The sequence below is a fragment of the Carettochelys insculpta genome, chromosome 1 (genome assembly GCF_033958435.1).
Source record: "Carettochelys insculpta isolate YL-2023 chromosome 1, ASM3395843v1, whole genome shotgun sequence".
NCBI classification, from domain to species: domain Eukaryota; kingdom Metazoa; phylum Chordata; order Testudines; family Carettochelyidae; genus Carettochelys; species Carettochelys insculpta.
The window spans coordinates 283,058,646-283,072,432 of record NC_134137.1 but is presented as its reverse complement, the minus strand read 5'-3'; the positions used below and the strand labels follow the sequence as shown (position 1 = coordinate 283,072,432).

At 46.5% G+C, this 13,787-nt stretch overlaps 1 protein-coding gene across 12 annotated transcripts in view; it reads right to left on the bottom strand.

Moving 5' to 3' along the window:
- The window catches only part of XPNPEP3 (X-prolyl aminopeptidase 3), a 74,652-nt gene that overhangs the window by 50,856 nt on the left and 10,009 nt on the right, over window positions 1–13,787 (bottom strand). For 11 of the 12 annotated variants that reach the window (XR_012647602.1, XM_075009716.1, XM_075009632.1 and 8 more), the window contains exons 3-6: window positions 13,233–13,640; window positions 11,912–12,114; window positions 11,288–11,350; window positions 7,120–7,233 (exon numbers count right to left, since the gene is read on the bottom strand). Coding sequence is in view for 11 of the 12 variants with exons in the window: in XM_075009716.1 (XP_074865817.1) it covers window positions 7,120–7,233; window positions 11,288–11,350; window positions 11,912–12,114; window positions 13,233–13,640 (788 nt within the window). In the remaining variant the exon portion in view is untranslated. The remainder of the gene's footprint in view (window positions 1–7,119; window positions 7,234–11,287; window positions 11,351–11,911; window positions 12,115–13,232; window positions 13,641–13,787) is intronic. The other variant, XM_075009642.1, reaches the window with a different exon arrangement.

Here is a 13,787-nt window from a genome sequence, read left to right as displayed (position 1 = left end):
AACAGCCTGAGGTATCCCCTGGCCATTGTGGTTGGGAACCTTATTAGGTCTTGAATGCAAGACGCCATAGCTTGGTCCCTGCTCTGGGGCAGGAAGGCTCTGGCTTGTTCTGCATCTAGTCGTGTGCCCACAAACTCCACGACTTGAGTTGGGGTTAGCACCAACTTCGCCTCGTTTACTAGGAGGCCTAACATATCGAATGTTTTTCTTATCAGCTGTACATGTCTCGACACCTGTTTCTGTGACTGACCTTGGATCAGCCAGTCATCTAGGTAAGGGAACAGGTGCACCCCCTGCCTGCGTAAGAAGACTGCCACTGCTGACATACATTTGGTAAAGACTCTCGGTGCCGAGGAGAGTCTGAACAGAAGGACTGTGAACTGATAATGATCCTTCCCCAGCACAAACCAGAGGAACCTCCTGTGAGTTGGATAGATTACTATATGGAAATACGCATCCTGTAAGTCGAGAGTGGCAAACCAGTCCCCTTGTTCCAGCATTGGGATGATTATACCCAGGGATATCATACAAAACTTTATCTTTTTCACAAATTTCTTCACGTTTCGCAGGTCCAAGATTGGCCATAGCCCTCTTTTCACTTTGGGGATTAGGAAATAGAGGGAATAAAATCCCTGTCCCCGGAATTCCTGGGGAACTTCCTCTATAGCCTCCTTTTGTAGGAGGGTTCCCACCTCCTGCCTGAGAACCATCGTGCGAGAGGGGTCCCTGAAGAGGGACGGGGAAGGGGGTTGTGAAGGGGGGTAAGAAGAACACTGGATAGCATATCCCTTTTCTACCGTACGGTGGACCCACTGGTCCAAAGTTATGCTGCACCAGGCATGGTAGAATGTGGATAGGCAGAATGAAAATAAACACTGAGCTGGAACTGTGGGGGTGGCCAGTGTGTCGCTCCCTATCACCCCCCCAAAATTGGTGTTTAGACCCCGGTGGGGGTTTAGGGTGGCTCTGGTCCTGTGTCTGTTGACCCTGACGCCTCCTATTAGGACGGCCCCTTCTCCTGTTCCCATCCCGTTGTTGTTGTGGGAACTGTCTGAACTGGGGCCTTGGGGTAAAATGTCTTCTCTGGATCGCCGGTGTGTATAGGCCCAGTGGGCGTAGAGCGGCCTGAGAGTCCTTCATACTATGAAGACTCTTGTCACTTTTTTCCCAAGAATAGGGAGGGGCCATCGAAAGGGAGGTCCCGAACAGACTGGTGCACCTCCTGTGAGAGTCCTGAGACCTGAAGCCATGCCCCCCTTCTCATGGCTGTACCCAAGGCCATGACCCTGGTAGCCACATTGGCTGCATCTAGGGCGATCTGCAGTGCTGCTCTAGATATGAGTCTCTGCTCCGCTATCAGAGCTGTAAATTCCAACTTAGTGTCTGGCGGGAGCAGTTTGCCGAAATGGTCCATAGAGCTGGCCGTATTGCATGCGTACCTGCTAACCACGGCCTGCTGGTTAGAGAGTCTCAATTGTAGGCCACCTGCAGAGTAAACTTTCCTACCTTACAGGTCTAGTCTTTTGGCGTCTTTCTTTTTAGGGGAGGGCCCCTGAACCCCCTGCCTCTCCCTATTGTTCACAGCACCCACAACAAGGGATTCAGCGGGAGGATGGGTGAACAGATGTTCATTTCATTTCCCTGGGCTGGGGCAAAATAATGGTGTTCATTTTTGCTAGCCATGGACAAGGCTGAGGCTGGGGCTTGCCACGCTGTCTTTGCTGTGTTGGCAATTGTCTTTCTAATGGGCAGACATTGAGAGGATATTTGTAACTGGATCTATCTCGCCCCTGACCTCTTCTGCCTGCACCACCAGACTCTGGGCCACCCTCCTCAACAGCTGCTGGTACGCTCCTCCATCCTCCAGTGCCGAGGATGCAGCGGATCCAGCTAACGCCTCACCTGGGGAGGACGAAGATGAGGGCATTGCACCCTCCAAGCCCACCGGCGCGGGGGGTTCTGGCACCTCCATTTGAGTCCCCGGCACCGTAGTCTGTGGTGCCGTGCTCGGTGCCTGGGGAGAAGGGCTCCATAGTGGTCCCTGGTGTGACGCCATGAAGACAGGGCCACTCTGCACCTGGGATGGCACCGATTTTGTCGGTGCCGGTGCCCACTGCACCACAGTTCCTCATGCCTGCAGGAGCGGTGCCCACGCTTGGGTCGCCTCCAACTGCATTGGTGCTGATGCTGATGACTCCACTTGCTCTCTTGGTAGGGCTCCCAGAGCAGCGGTCGGTGCCGATCTCGGCTCATGGGGAGTGCCAGCTGCCCTGAACAGGAGTCCTGCATCCTGCCCCTGTCTCTCGTGGATCGCCCATGGGGTCCAGAAGGGCCATTGTGGTGCCCCTTGGGGGGGCCTTCTGAGGGGCATTGGGAGTGGTGTCGGTGCCCTCTGCGTTGGGATGACCTTGTACTCCCACTCCGAGCTGAGATGGAGTAAAACGAGTCTGACTCCGACGCAGACCCTGACGCGAACGACAATGGTGGTGCCGAGGGTCCCACAGCTCCCACTGGTTCCTGCGCATTCTGCACCGTTTGCACGGCACCGATAGAGGCAACCGTTTGTTGGGGTCTCAACGGCACCAGGAACCGCGCTGGGATCCCTAGAGCCTGACCAGGTGCCTGGAACAGGAGCAATGAAGGCTCCTGGTGCGGCATCTGTGGTGGCACCGTAATCTGCAGGAGACCTTGCGCAGCGCTAAAGGCCTCCAGCGTCAAGGGCAGCCTGGGAGAGCGCAGGCTCCCGCCTCGCGCTGGAGTCAATGCCCGCACTTCATGACCCCAGTCATGGTGAGATCTGGTAGACTCCCCCAAAGCTCGTCTTCGCCCTCTTCTCTCCTGGGATCGACCCCCGTCCCGTCTTCTCTTTTCACATGGCACCAGGGACTGGCTCTTATGGTGGCAGGAGGCACTAGGTGCCAAGTCCTGCTCTTGGTGCCAGGAACCCTCTGACGGCACCTACGGTGCCGGAACGCTCTGCACTGATGATGTGGTGCTCTGAGTTCCCGTCAGGGACATGTCTGGGTGCAAGGCTGATTCCATTAGAAGAACTTTCAGCTGCTGAGCTCTATCTCATAAAGTCCTGGGCTTCAAGGCCTTGCAAATAGAGCAGCGCTCCCGGCAGTGACTCTCACCAAGGCAACTCAAATATGCCCTATGCAGGTCGCTTTCGGGAATATTTTTGCCACATTTTAAACCGTTTTTAAACCCCAGGGAGCCAGGCATCCCCTGGTGCTGAGGCACCGAGGGGGTTAAAGACCCGCCCCGGCTCACTAGGTGCTAAGAAGAACTATTTGCCTATGGAGATAACTATCTACAACTAATTAAAACAATAAAGGTTACCAGGGAACTCTCAACAATGAGGGAGCTCCACCAACCGACAGTGCAGCGAGACGGAACTGAGTGGGGTGCAGGGCGGGCGGCGCATATATGGGCAGCCATATGGGCGCCTCTCCAGGGGGCGCCACACCAACCCTAGGGCTACTGGCTAGGGCAAAAAGCTTCTGGCAACAGGGCATGTGCTTGGCACACACCCAAATTGGAATGTATATGAGCAATCACTCGAAGAACCTTTTTTCAGAAACAAACCAACCCACCAGCCAACCTTGCATCCACATTGCACACCTTGTCATTCTGAAATAACAGGGCATTTAACTCAAAATAGTAACTCCACCAAAACAAACGACTTTTGCTGACCCTCGCCTTTCAGTTTCGAAATTGACTCTGTACACTACACAGAGGTTATTACGACTTAATCGGCCTCCAAGGAGGCATCTCATTATTGCTCTTGTTGCAGAATTGGTCTCTCTCATGTAAACACTCTACTTCAAAATGCTCTTGCAGCGTGAACACTCTTTTCAGAAACAACTTATTTAGATATTAGAACGCTGAAATAAGTTACTTCTGAAAAATCCTGCAGTGTAGAAACAGAAAACTGAATGGGTGGAAGAGTCAGTCAGTAAAAAAAAACAGGTGAGAACTGCCTGTGAGTAAGACCTTGGCATGCGAGAACTGACAGAGATCAAGAGGTCCCTGGTGGCACCTGTAGGACAGGGGTTGGCAATAATTTTTGATGGGGGAGGATTTGGTAAGTAGTCAGGGGTTATACTTTTCTATTATATTAAAGAAGGAGCTGTGGAGTGTGGGATGGAATTTGGATACAGGAAGAAGCTCTTGGTAGGGAACTGGGATACCAGGGGGTAGTGGGGTGAAGGAGAAAGTTGTGAGCTGGGATTGGAGTGCAGGGTCTGGGACGGGATTTGGGTGCAAGAAAGGATACTGCATTGGAGAGAGACGTGTAAAAAGGGGTGCAAAGTCTGGGAGACAGTTGTGACTGGGGCAGGTGCAGAGGGTTTCGGGTGTGACCCAGAGCAGGGAGTTAGGGTGCAGGAAGGGGTTGGGTGCTAGGTGCAGGTTCTGGCTGGGAGGCACTTAACATAGGTGGTTCCTGGCCAGCAGCCCATAGGGACCTTTGGGAAGCCTGCTCAAAGCAACTGGCTGCTGGGTAAAGCGTGTGCATCTCTGGGCAGCACAGGGTGCCACTCGTGGGAGGAGGGAAGTGGGTCTCCGCCCACCAAAAACAGCTCTTGCAACTCCTACTGGCTGGTTTCTGGCCAATGGGAGGCTGCGAAGATGGTGCTGGGGGCAGGGCATGGACACACTGTCCCTCAAGGGGCACACACCACACAGAGATATACATGCTGGCCCCTTTGAGCGGTTTGTGGGGCAGCAGCAGGCAGGGAGTCTGCCCGCGGGTCCTGCTGGGCTGCAGGATTTTGGTGTCTTAGAGTACTGTAAACTCTTTCATATCTTGCAGCCCTGGGACCGGGTGGTTAATGATATTCAAATATTCTGTACTATGGAGTGGTAGACCTAGCAATGCACAACACTAATGGAAAACAAGGTTAGATGTTAAGAAACGAACAAAAATGTATGCAGAGTACTTTATTTACCAATAACAATAGTATTGTACACTGTAAATTTATACTGTATTTGCTGTATTTATTTTCACTATACCGTACTTATGAAAAACATAACTAAAATTTACTTATGGTTAAAATGCCGGGTATTTGAGAGTACTGGATGATAGAACACCAGATATAGAAGAGTTTACTGTATTGTGTGGCTGACTTCCCTAAACCAGGATCATAGAGTGAAAGCTGGAAACCAGCAGAGGGAATTATCTGTGGACTTCTAAACTGGAAAGGAGGAGGACAGAGACAGATAGCTGAAGAATGGAAAGTGCTGAACAGTTGCTCCTCTCGTGAGGATGAAATCCTAGCAGAGAAGCTATTGGGGTTCCCACCGGGAGGCGTGGGTGACTGTTCTGGTAAAAGGACAAGAGACAATCGAAGAAAAGCATGGGAAGGATGATATACACTCAGTGTAAGATATGGAGTATGTTTTGGAAGTTTTGTTTCGGATTATTTGCAGTATTTTTGTCATAAGTCAGCCCCAAGGCAGAGTATTATTGGGCAAGAGATTCATGGCAGAAATACTGGGGGCTCTGAAGGAGGAAAACTGAGGCAGATGCGTCCATACAGCTGCTGCAGGGTGCTCCCAGTGGGGACACTCTCTGACAGTCTCACTATGTCAAATATCTTGTTGCTGCATTCTAAAGACAGACAGTGACAATATTACTTCATTATTTTGTGATGTAACTCCAAGACACTATAAAGAGAACCTAGTCTTCTGAGATGATAGGGTCATTTAGTAGGCTCATTCATTTTCATTCTATGGGAGAGGAAGTTTCTCTGGAACAAGAGGCCATTGTGGAGTCCAGCATGGGAACAGATATCCAACTTTAACATAATCAGTAGTCATTTCTGACTGCATCTGAATTGGTGGGAATGGCATGCTTTGCTCAGGTGAGCGCCATGGCGTTAACAGTGCTACCTGACATTGCCACCTCCTTATTTCCACTGTGGGGTGGGGAAAGCTTCTCCAAAAGTGGAGACGGATTAATTCCTGTGTGACTTAGTTGCACTTCTGCATAGGAAAGGCAAGTTCCCTGGAACAAAGCATAAAGAGGAGTTGGGGTTTTCCTTTGCAATGTCTTCAAAGCTAAGTACACCTCAGAGGAAAAGCAAGGCAAACGTCTTACTAATGATTGTTTATTCACGATTACCCATTTCTCGTAGCACTAATAAAAATACTCAGAATTAAATTATCAGACGCCATCTGAGTTATGCCCAGAAGCCTGACCTTGACTGGGAGTATAACAATGGATGCCCTTCTTGCCACATAAGCGACTGGTCTTATCATGAGCGCATGTGAAGAATATTTCAAGGCCCTAAACAACATGCTTTCTTCAACAAAAAAGAGTAAGCCAGGAGGGAAGGAAGCTCCGTCCTACATAAGGCAGGAGGCAAGGTAACAGGCTCTATTGAAAAGTGAGTCATAGACATAGTATCGTAATGGAGTATTCTCCTTCAGAGACTTATATGAAGCTAAAACTGTTTTCAAAATTGCTGGAGAATTCCATGCTCTGGAGCTATGAAAACAAAGCAGACAGATTCACCAACAGGTCATAAAGATCCCAGATGATTTTCCCTTCCCTCTCAACTACACTAAAGGGATTCAGTTGGACTTCTGTCATAAAATAGCAGAAATTTGCTATTGCAATTTATTGTGAACGAAAGTAGAGCAAGATGGAAAAATTTCAGGTGAGAGAGGAGGGGCTCTAGCATCTTCATTACAACTACTTTATCATGTGTGACTGGTGCTACTACTCTCTGACTTTTACAACATATGGGACCCATCCCGCATATTGGACTGCAACATGGGAACTACAGAAATGTATAATACACAAGCAGAAGAGCCACTAAACAGCATTTGCAAACTTCTGAGAGAAGCTCTGCACCCTTTAGAAGATATGTCAATGGGTACATTAAAAGAGCAAAAAGGGATAACTATAGGAGGGTCCGCTTTTTCAGTACTGCATAAATATTCTCTCATTCCAACCAATTTGTTTCAGCAGTTGTTGTCACAAGAGAGGCAGCAAGGGTACAGGTGCGCCTGGTGCAACCTGGTGGTCAGGGGCTGGTGAATGGACCAGCAGCTCATGTGGACACACTGTTAGTACACTGGAGTTTAAACATGTGAAAAGTATTGGCTTACCTTGATAAGCTGGTTGTTTTTGACATAGTGCAAGGTGTTGGACCTGTTGCCACCAGCGACTACAGGAGGGTAAGCTAAGATGTCAGCCCCACGAGCCCGACATTCAAAGTCAAACTGAAACAATCAATTCAGAGAGAAGCAGCCTATTAGTTCTCATTGTCCTGGGCAACCACAGTTCCTACCTCTATTGCCATTCTCTCTGATTATGTACAGAAGACAGTAACACGGAAGAAAATGAAAGTGAGGAAGCCTTTCCTGAATGGAAACTGCCTAGGGGTGCGCAGAACAATGGAAGATGGTCATTTTTTACAGAAGTGTCTAGAACCAAATTTTTAATGGCACAGATCTCCTCTCTCTTTCTCTTATTAAATGTCACATCACGTTTTTACAACGCTATAGAGATCGAATCTCTCTAATCCACAACTCTTTCATCCAGCAACATCTGTAATCTGGCGTGATTTTAGTTAGCTGGACGACCACTTAGCATGGGCGTGGCCAAGTTTCCCCGTGGTCCCATAAAGTTTGTCTCCACTCATCCATCCTGGCTCTCAGCGTTCTGTCATGTTATTTAGGTCTAACTTACCCCTAAATGTCTTCTATGAGCCTAGAGAACCAAGTAAGCAGTGGACGTGTTGATAACGTGCTAGACAATATTGACCTCTAGTCAGGTCCCAAGGGTGCCGGATGAGAGAGGTTCAACCTGTAGTACATTTTTGCAGGGATCTGTGCATTTTTAAAGAATTGCTCTCACTTCCCATACAACTCTGCATGTTTTTGAAGCTATTATTTATCTACTTTTGGGAGCATTTTAATTCCAAAATATCAGCTAATGTTTAGAGGTCAACATAAATTTTTGGACGATGCCTCACTGCCTGATTAAGAGAGGAACCCTATCTTGTGTCAGGGCAGAAGACATCAGCAGATTCAGGCAGGCTATGCCCAAATGTTTTGCCATAGTGATGAAAGAAATTTTACATATCTACCTACAGATATAGACACATACATAAAATATAGATCATATATAGATATATACAAATAAATATATAATACGTGCACAGAGCAGGCGGGGGGCACTCCCAGCGTGCGGCTCTGAGGAGCCACCACACATTTCATCTGCCAGGTGGTGGGGCAAATGTGCGGAGCAGGCACTGCATTCCTGGTGCGTGGCTTTGAGGAGCGGCATTTAAAAGGCTCAAAGAGCCGCATGTGGCTCAAGAGCCATCGGCTGGCCATCTGTGTGCTGCACAAAGTACTGTTAACAAACATCTTTTAAAACTTGCCAAGGTACGTGGGGCAAATTGCTCCATTACACTCAAATCTAAATGATTTGGGTTGTGGATTGTATGGCACAAAGACGCATTGGAGATCGTTTATTAAATTGCACCCTAAATTAATCAGCTTCTCTAAAAGTCTGCACTACTTATCAGCAAAGAACACTCTCAACTCAGACATCAAAGGCCACATCCTGCTTGCTCAAAGAGCCTAAGCCTATTTGGATGAGAAAAGCAAGCAGGATTTGGTCCTTAAGTGGTAAGTTTCAAATATTCTGAAAACGCTTGAGAAACATTTGTTTCAGAGGAAGGTCTAATTTGTTGCATTATGTTATAGTTATTTCAGAGGTGAAAATATCACAACTTTACATTAGACTATGTCAGGCAATTTGTAATAGTAATTATTTTGGGATAGATTTTGTACATACATAAGAAGGGTAGAATCATAGAATCCTAGGGGTGAAAGAGATCTCAGGAGGTCACAGAGTCCAGCCCGCTGCCCAAAGCAGGACCAACCCTAACTAAATCATCCCAGTCAGGACTTAAAAACCTCTAGGGATGGAGTTTCCACCATCTCTCTAAGTAATGCATTCTGCTAATAAAGTAAATTATACAGAAAATTTAAGATAACAGTACTTGTTATTTGCTTATATTCTGTGTTCAAATTCTAAAGAGAAGGCATTACTAGAGATAGGAAAGTTAACGTTCAATCAGAAAAGCCTCAACATAAATGGACGAGGTTTACTGGTTACAGTTAACTAGTGGGGGCTGGAGAAGCCCCCCACCTGCCACAATGAGCTTTCCTGGCTACCACTCCTTTAAAAGGTTAACTAGTTAAGCATTAAGTTTAACCAGCTAACTAATTAAATGAGTTTTTACATCCCTTACCAGAGGACAAACTGTATTGTCACTCAATCTTGAAATGGGTGGGGGGAAGTAAATATTCAGAATTCCCCCCATGACTGAATTAAGTGTAAAAGTAGAAGTTTGTGGAGGTTGGATCTTGGCACTGGTGGGTAGCATACATCCAACATTAATCTCTCCAGACATGCAAAAAGAGAGTTGTACAGGCATAGAAATGTAGTTAATAGCCAAAATAACAACATGAAGTACACCAATGGGGGAGCAATGAAATGCTAAATGGGAAAGCCTTATTCACCACTGGAAAACTTGTGCTTTCTCTCCCTCTTTATCTCTCTACCTCTTTCTCCTGCACATTCCAGACTCTTTTTTGACCTTTTCTCCTTAGTGACACCCTAAACTACAATCATTAGGATATAGACTGTGTTGATCATTAATAGTAAACCATATCTTGAAGAACACTAACGCCTTGTCTAACACTTTACTGTACTAACCTCATTACTAGATCCACATAACTGACAAAAGTCAGAGGCACTAATGTATCACTTGCTGTTCATACTTTTCACAAAAGGAAAGAAAGAGCCCCTGGATTTTCAATGGATTTTCACTAAAGCCACAGACACAAACCCAGAATTCCCTATCACATCAACAATTCTCCACTTATATTTACTTTCCTCCAGTCTCATGTTATTTAAAGTGTGTTATGAAATTCTCCTCATTTTGCATACTCCCATTTCATTTATACTCACATGCTTTGTGGGGTCTCTGCTCTACACCACAAACCACAACTATTTTGGATTCAGCCCCTATTTTTTCTCTCTCATTTTCTTACTTTACTATTTTATTCTCTCACTCTAATCTGTCTCCTTTATTTCTATTACTTTATTCATTGCATCTTTGTCCTTTCCCCTCTATTGCTGCTTCTCTCACTACCACATTGGTCACTGAATGGTGTTTCCCCAAAACTTAAATATTCAGTGTTAATGACCTGAAAGTCTGTGTTTTTACCGAAAAGGAATTTTCACAGCCATTTGGAAAGAGAGGCTGCTGAACTCTCTTTTATATTCAAATTCAACACATTAACACGTGGTTTGAACCGGGATGACAATTTTCTAGCTCATTATAGGGGCTCTTTTACATACTTTGCTTCATCTAATTCTTGACTTCCCCCCATCTCCTCCTGCCCCTCTTCTTTTTGGTTTGCTTACTTTGATGATAATTTTTCTGATTTGTCAACCTTGATTACTATTTTTGGTTCTCTGTGCCCTAAATATTGAGTCTGTTCTGGTAAGGCTATTATCTGAAGTAGTGGGTCTGTCCCACGAAAGCTCATCACCTAATAAATTATTTTGTTAGTCTTTAAAGTGCTACTGGACTGCTTTTTTCTATTCAATGACTAGAATTTCCTTCTCCTTCCTCTCCCCACTCCTACACTGCAGGTGGGAAAGTCACACCCAGGAATACTCTGTTTTGCTACACTGATTAAACTTAAAAAGGAACTGGACTTTTTTTTTTTTTTTACTTTTTTAGTTTCGGACTTTCTTTATGAAACGTCTGGAAAACATTCATCTTGCTGGTCGAAGCAAGGGCACAGAAACAGAGCACCTTCTCAGAAAGATGTGTAACCCACACTGTCAGCGTCAGTCACTTTCTAGTGGTTGGGCTACATAAAAGGTTACGAGTTTACTTCGGATAAGAGCTAAGGGAGTTACTCCTTTAACTCATGGGGTGAAAAAAATCCAGCTTTTAGTATCAAAGGCCTGGAGATTAAAGGCTGCTGATGGCCCAAGGCCCACTTCAAAATGTTCTGCTGTTCTGCAGAGCAGGCTTGACAGAGCTGCAGCTGCTGGGGAATGTCCTGGGCATGTGAAAGGAACCAACAAAGACAGGCAAGACAGTGCCTGGGTTCCACTCACAGCTGTGCTCCCCTGTAAGCTATCAGCAGCACTCAGATCTCTTTTGTTTCCCTGGAGAAATAAACAATATACAGCCCTCACTGCCTCCCCAGCACCATCCACAACCAACAAGGTACTGACCTTAGCATACAGAAATGCTTCATTCACTGGGGATTTGCTGGCAAACATTGTCTCTATGAAAGCCTGCCAAACAACAATATTAATCTTGCATTAGCACAGGGTCTGGAGCTGAGAGAAGAGTCTCCTCAACTTATTATCCTTGACAAAAATATTCAAGACTGTGAAGGATGTGAAGAAAACTGGAAAGTCCCTTTTTCTCATCCTGGTCTGTAATAGAAGAACCAGATGAAAGCAGCAAAAGAAAAGAAAAGAGTGGCAGGAGGAAGCACGGGAGGGGGTGGGAGCACAAGAGAGTATCTTTGTTTGGAAGTGGATACCATTTTTAAAGGAGGTCAAATACATAACCACTCCCTTGTTGCCTTGACGGGAATTATGCCAACGTTGAGCACTCTAGCAGCTCAATCAACAGGCCTCATACCAGTGTGACGGATCGGAAGGGAGGAGGAAAGTACGGTTAACAGAGACTTGGAGAAATTATCTCCATGTGAAGGAAGATCAGACAACACTAAAGACACCACTCGAGCCCAGTTTAATTCAATCTTTTATAGGAGTGTATCCTCCCATGCTATCCCTCACGCAAGAAATGACTTGCCTGTATTTATCTGATGGGTTCACTTTCCCTACCTGTGATGTCACCCTTCCAGCAACCTTCATCCTCTCAATCTCTGCAGCGGATTTGATCAGCCGGAGCTGTTGCACTAGATGATGAATAGCTTGGATGCGATTTTTGCTCCTAGCTTTGATTTCAGCCAGAGGCTGCATGTAGTCAGAGTGGAGCTGTGTATGAACTGGCTTTGTGGAATCATACCAAACCATGTTCGAGTCACCTGAGACACACATAACAGGCACAGACTAAGATTAAAGATGCTGAGGTCATTGCATGAGTGAACTCTTCCTAGAATAGAAAAAACTGAAGGTGTGACATGTCATTTCAAAGGCAATTTCTTTTAGATTTGCAATATGGCCTCAAGCCTGACATTTGCTCTCAGTGTTACAGGGTATTAATGCTCATCTTAGGTCTCAGAAGGTTAGTAACATACAAGTAAACAAGACTGTGGTTACAGATCTAATAATAGTTTATGAATTTAAAAATATACACTCAGAAGGTAAATATCCCTTTCTACGAATATTATTTTCCCCATCTACCTTTCCTCCCCAGAGCGAAAGCAGCATTAGTGGGGTAAAGTAAATTGGGGGAAAATGTTTCACAACAAACACATAACCCTGTAAAAGCTGCATAATGAGAATTTAGATTCTTGAGCTTAGATGCACTGCTTGACCCCAAAGGAGAACCCATAAGACTGATTTCTCTCTTGTTCATGACTACCAGGGACAAGGATCAATAGCAATTATGTTTGGGGTGGGTTGTTTGTAAACCCCCTGCCTTCATCCTTTCACCGAAGTGAAGTTCCTCAGGCAGAATGTAATCACTGAAAGCTGCACCGAACTTGCTGTGTCTTGGCAGTGTGTAGCTTGTGGCTGTGTCTTGGCAGGAGCATAGTTCAGGGTGCAGGGGTAGCTAGGAGCTATTTGTGGGCAGGGGATACATCAAAGTTCAGGGAAAGGGTAGCTCAGGGTGCAGGATGGAAGCAGCAAGGAGCTACATGCAGGGAGGGGTAGTTCAGGGTGCTGGGAGCAGATAGCCGGGGCTATGTGCTGTGAGAGGTACCTCAGGGTAAGGGGAGAAAGGAGTTGGGGAGTGTGCGCAATGAAGGGTAGCTCAGGATGCTGGGAGGGAGCAGCTATCAGCTATTTAAGGATGCGGGGTAGCTCAGTTACAGGGAGAAGGGTAGTGGGGTTAGATGTGAAAATCTCTGCTTCCCATTCCCAGTGTCATGTACCTCCCAAGAAGGGGTCTGGTTGGAACCAGCGACAAAGAACATTTTCCAGTCTTGTGTCATCCAGTCCCTCTAACCGTGGTTCCATCTCATCTCATTTCCATTACCTTTCAGTTTGGTCACCAGGTGTCTAATCTCCTCTATGGGGTAAGCTTCATCCACTCCTGTTAGAGCTACTGCCCCATCTGTGCCTGAACGTGGCCCATCCCACAGCTCTCGGTTTGGATCTCGCTGTGGCACAAAGAGCATGGCCTTGTGGGATGGCAGCGCCTTGCCAGGCAAACTTTGCAGCACGAGGATGCTGTCAGGCTCCTGGAACCCACACAGGTACAGGAAGTTTGTGTCCTGGTGGAAGGTGTATGGAATGTCATTGCTCATGTAGTAGGTGGGGTTGGAGAGCAGAATCACTGTGTAGTCCACCCCGCCCCACTCTTGCGCCTCTTTCGCGATTAAAGTCATCAGCTTGTGTCGACGCAGAGCATATTCCACCTGTGACAATCCCGGTGTTACTTCCCCTATGAATGAAACAAAATGGACAAAATAACATTCTGATCTCATAATCACCTTCTCCCCAGTGAACGCCTTTAAGCTCCATGCTATCTCACTCACCTCATACCCCCCTCCACGCCACCCTCTGCCTTCATAATCTACCTTCCACTGCT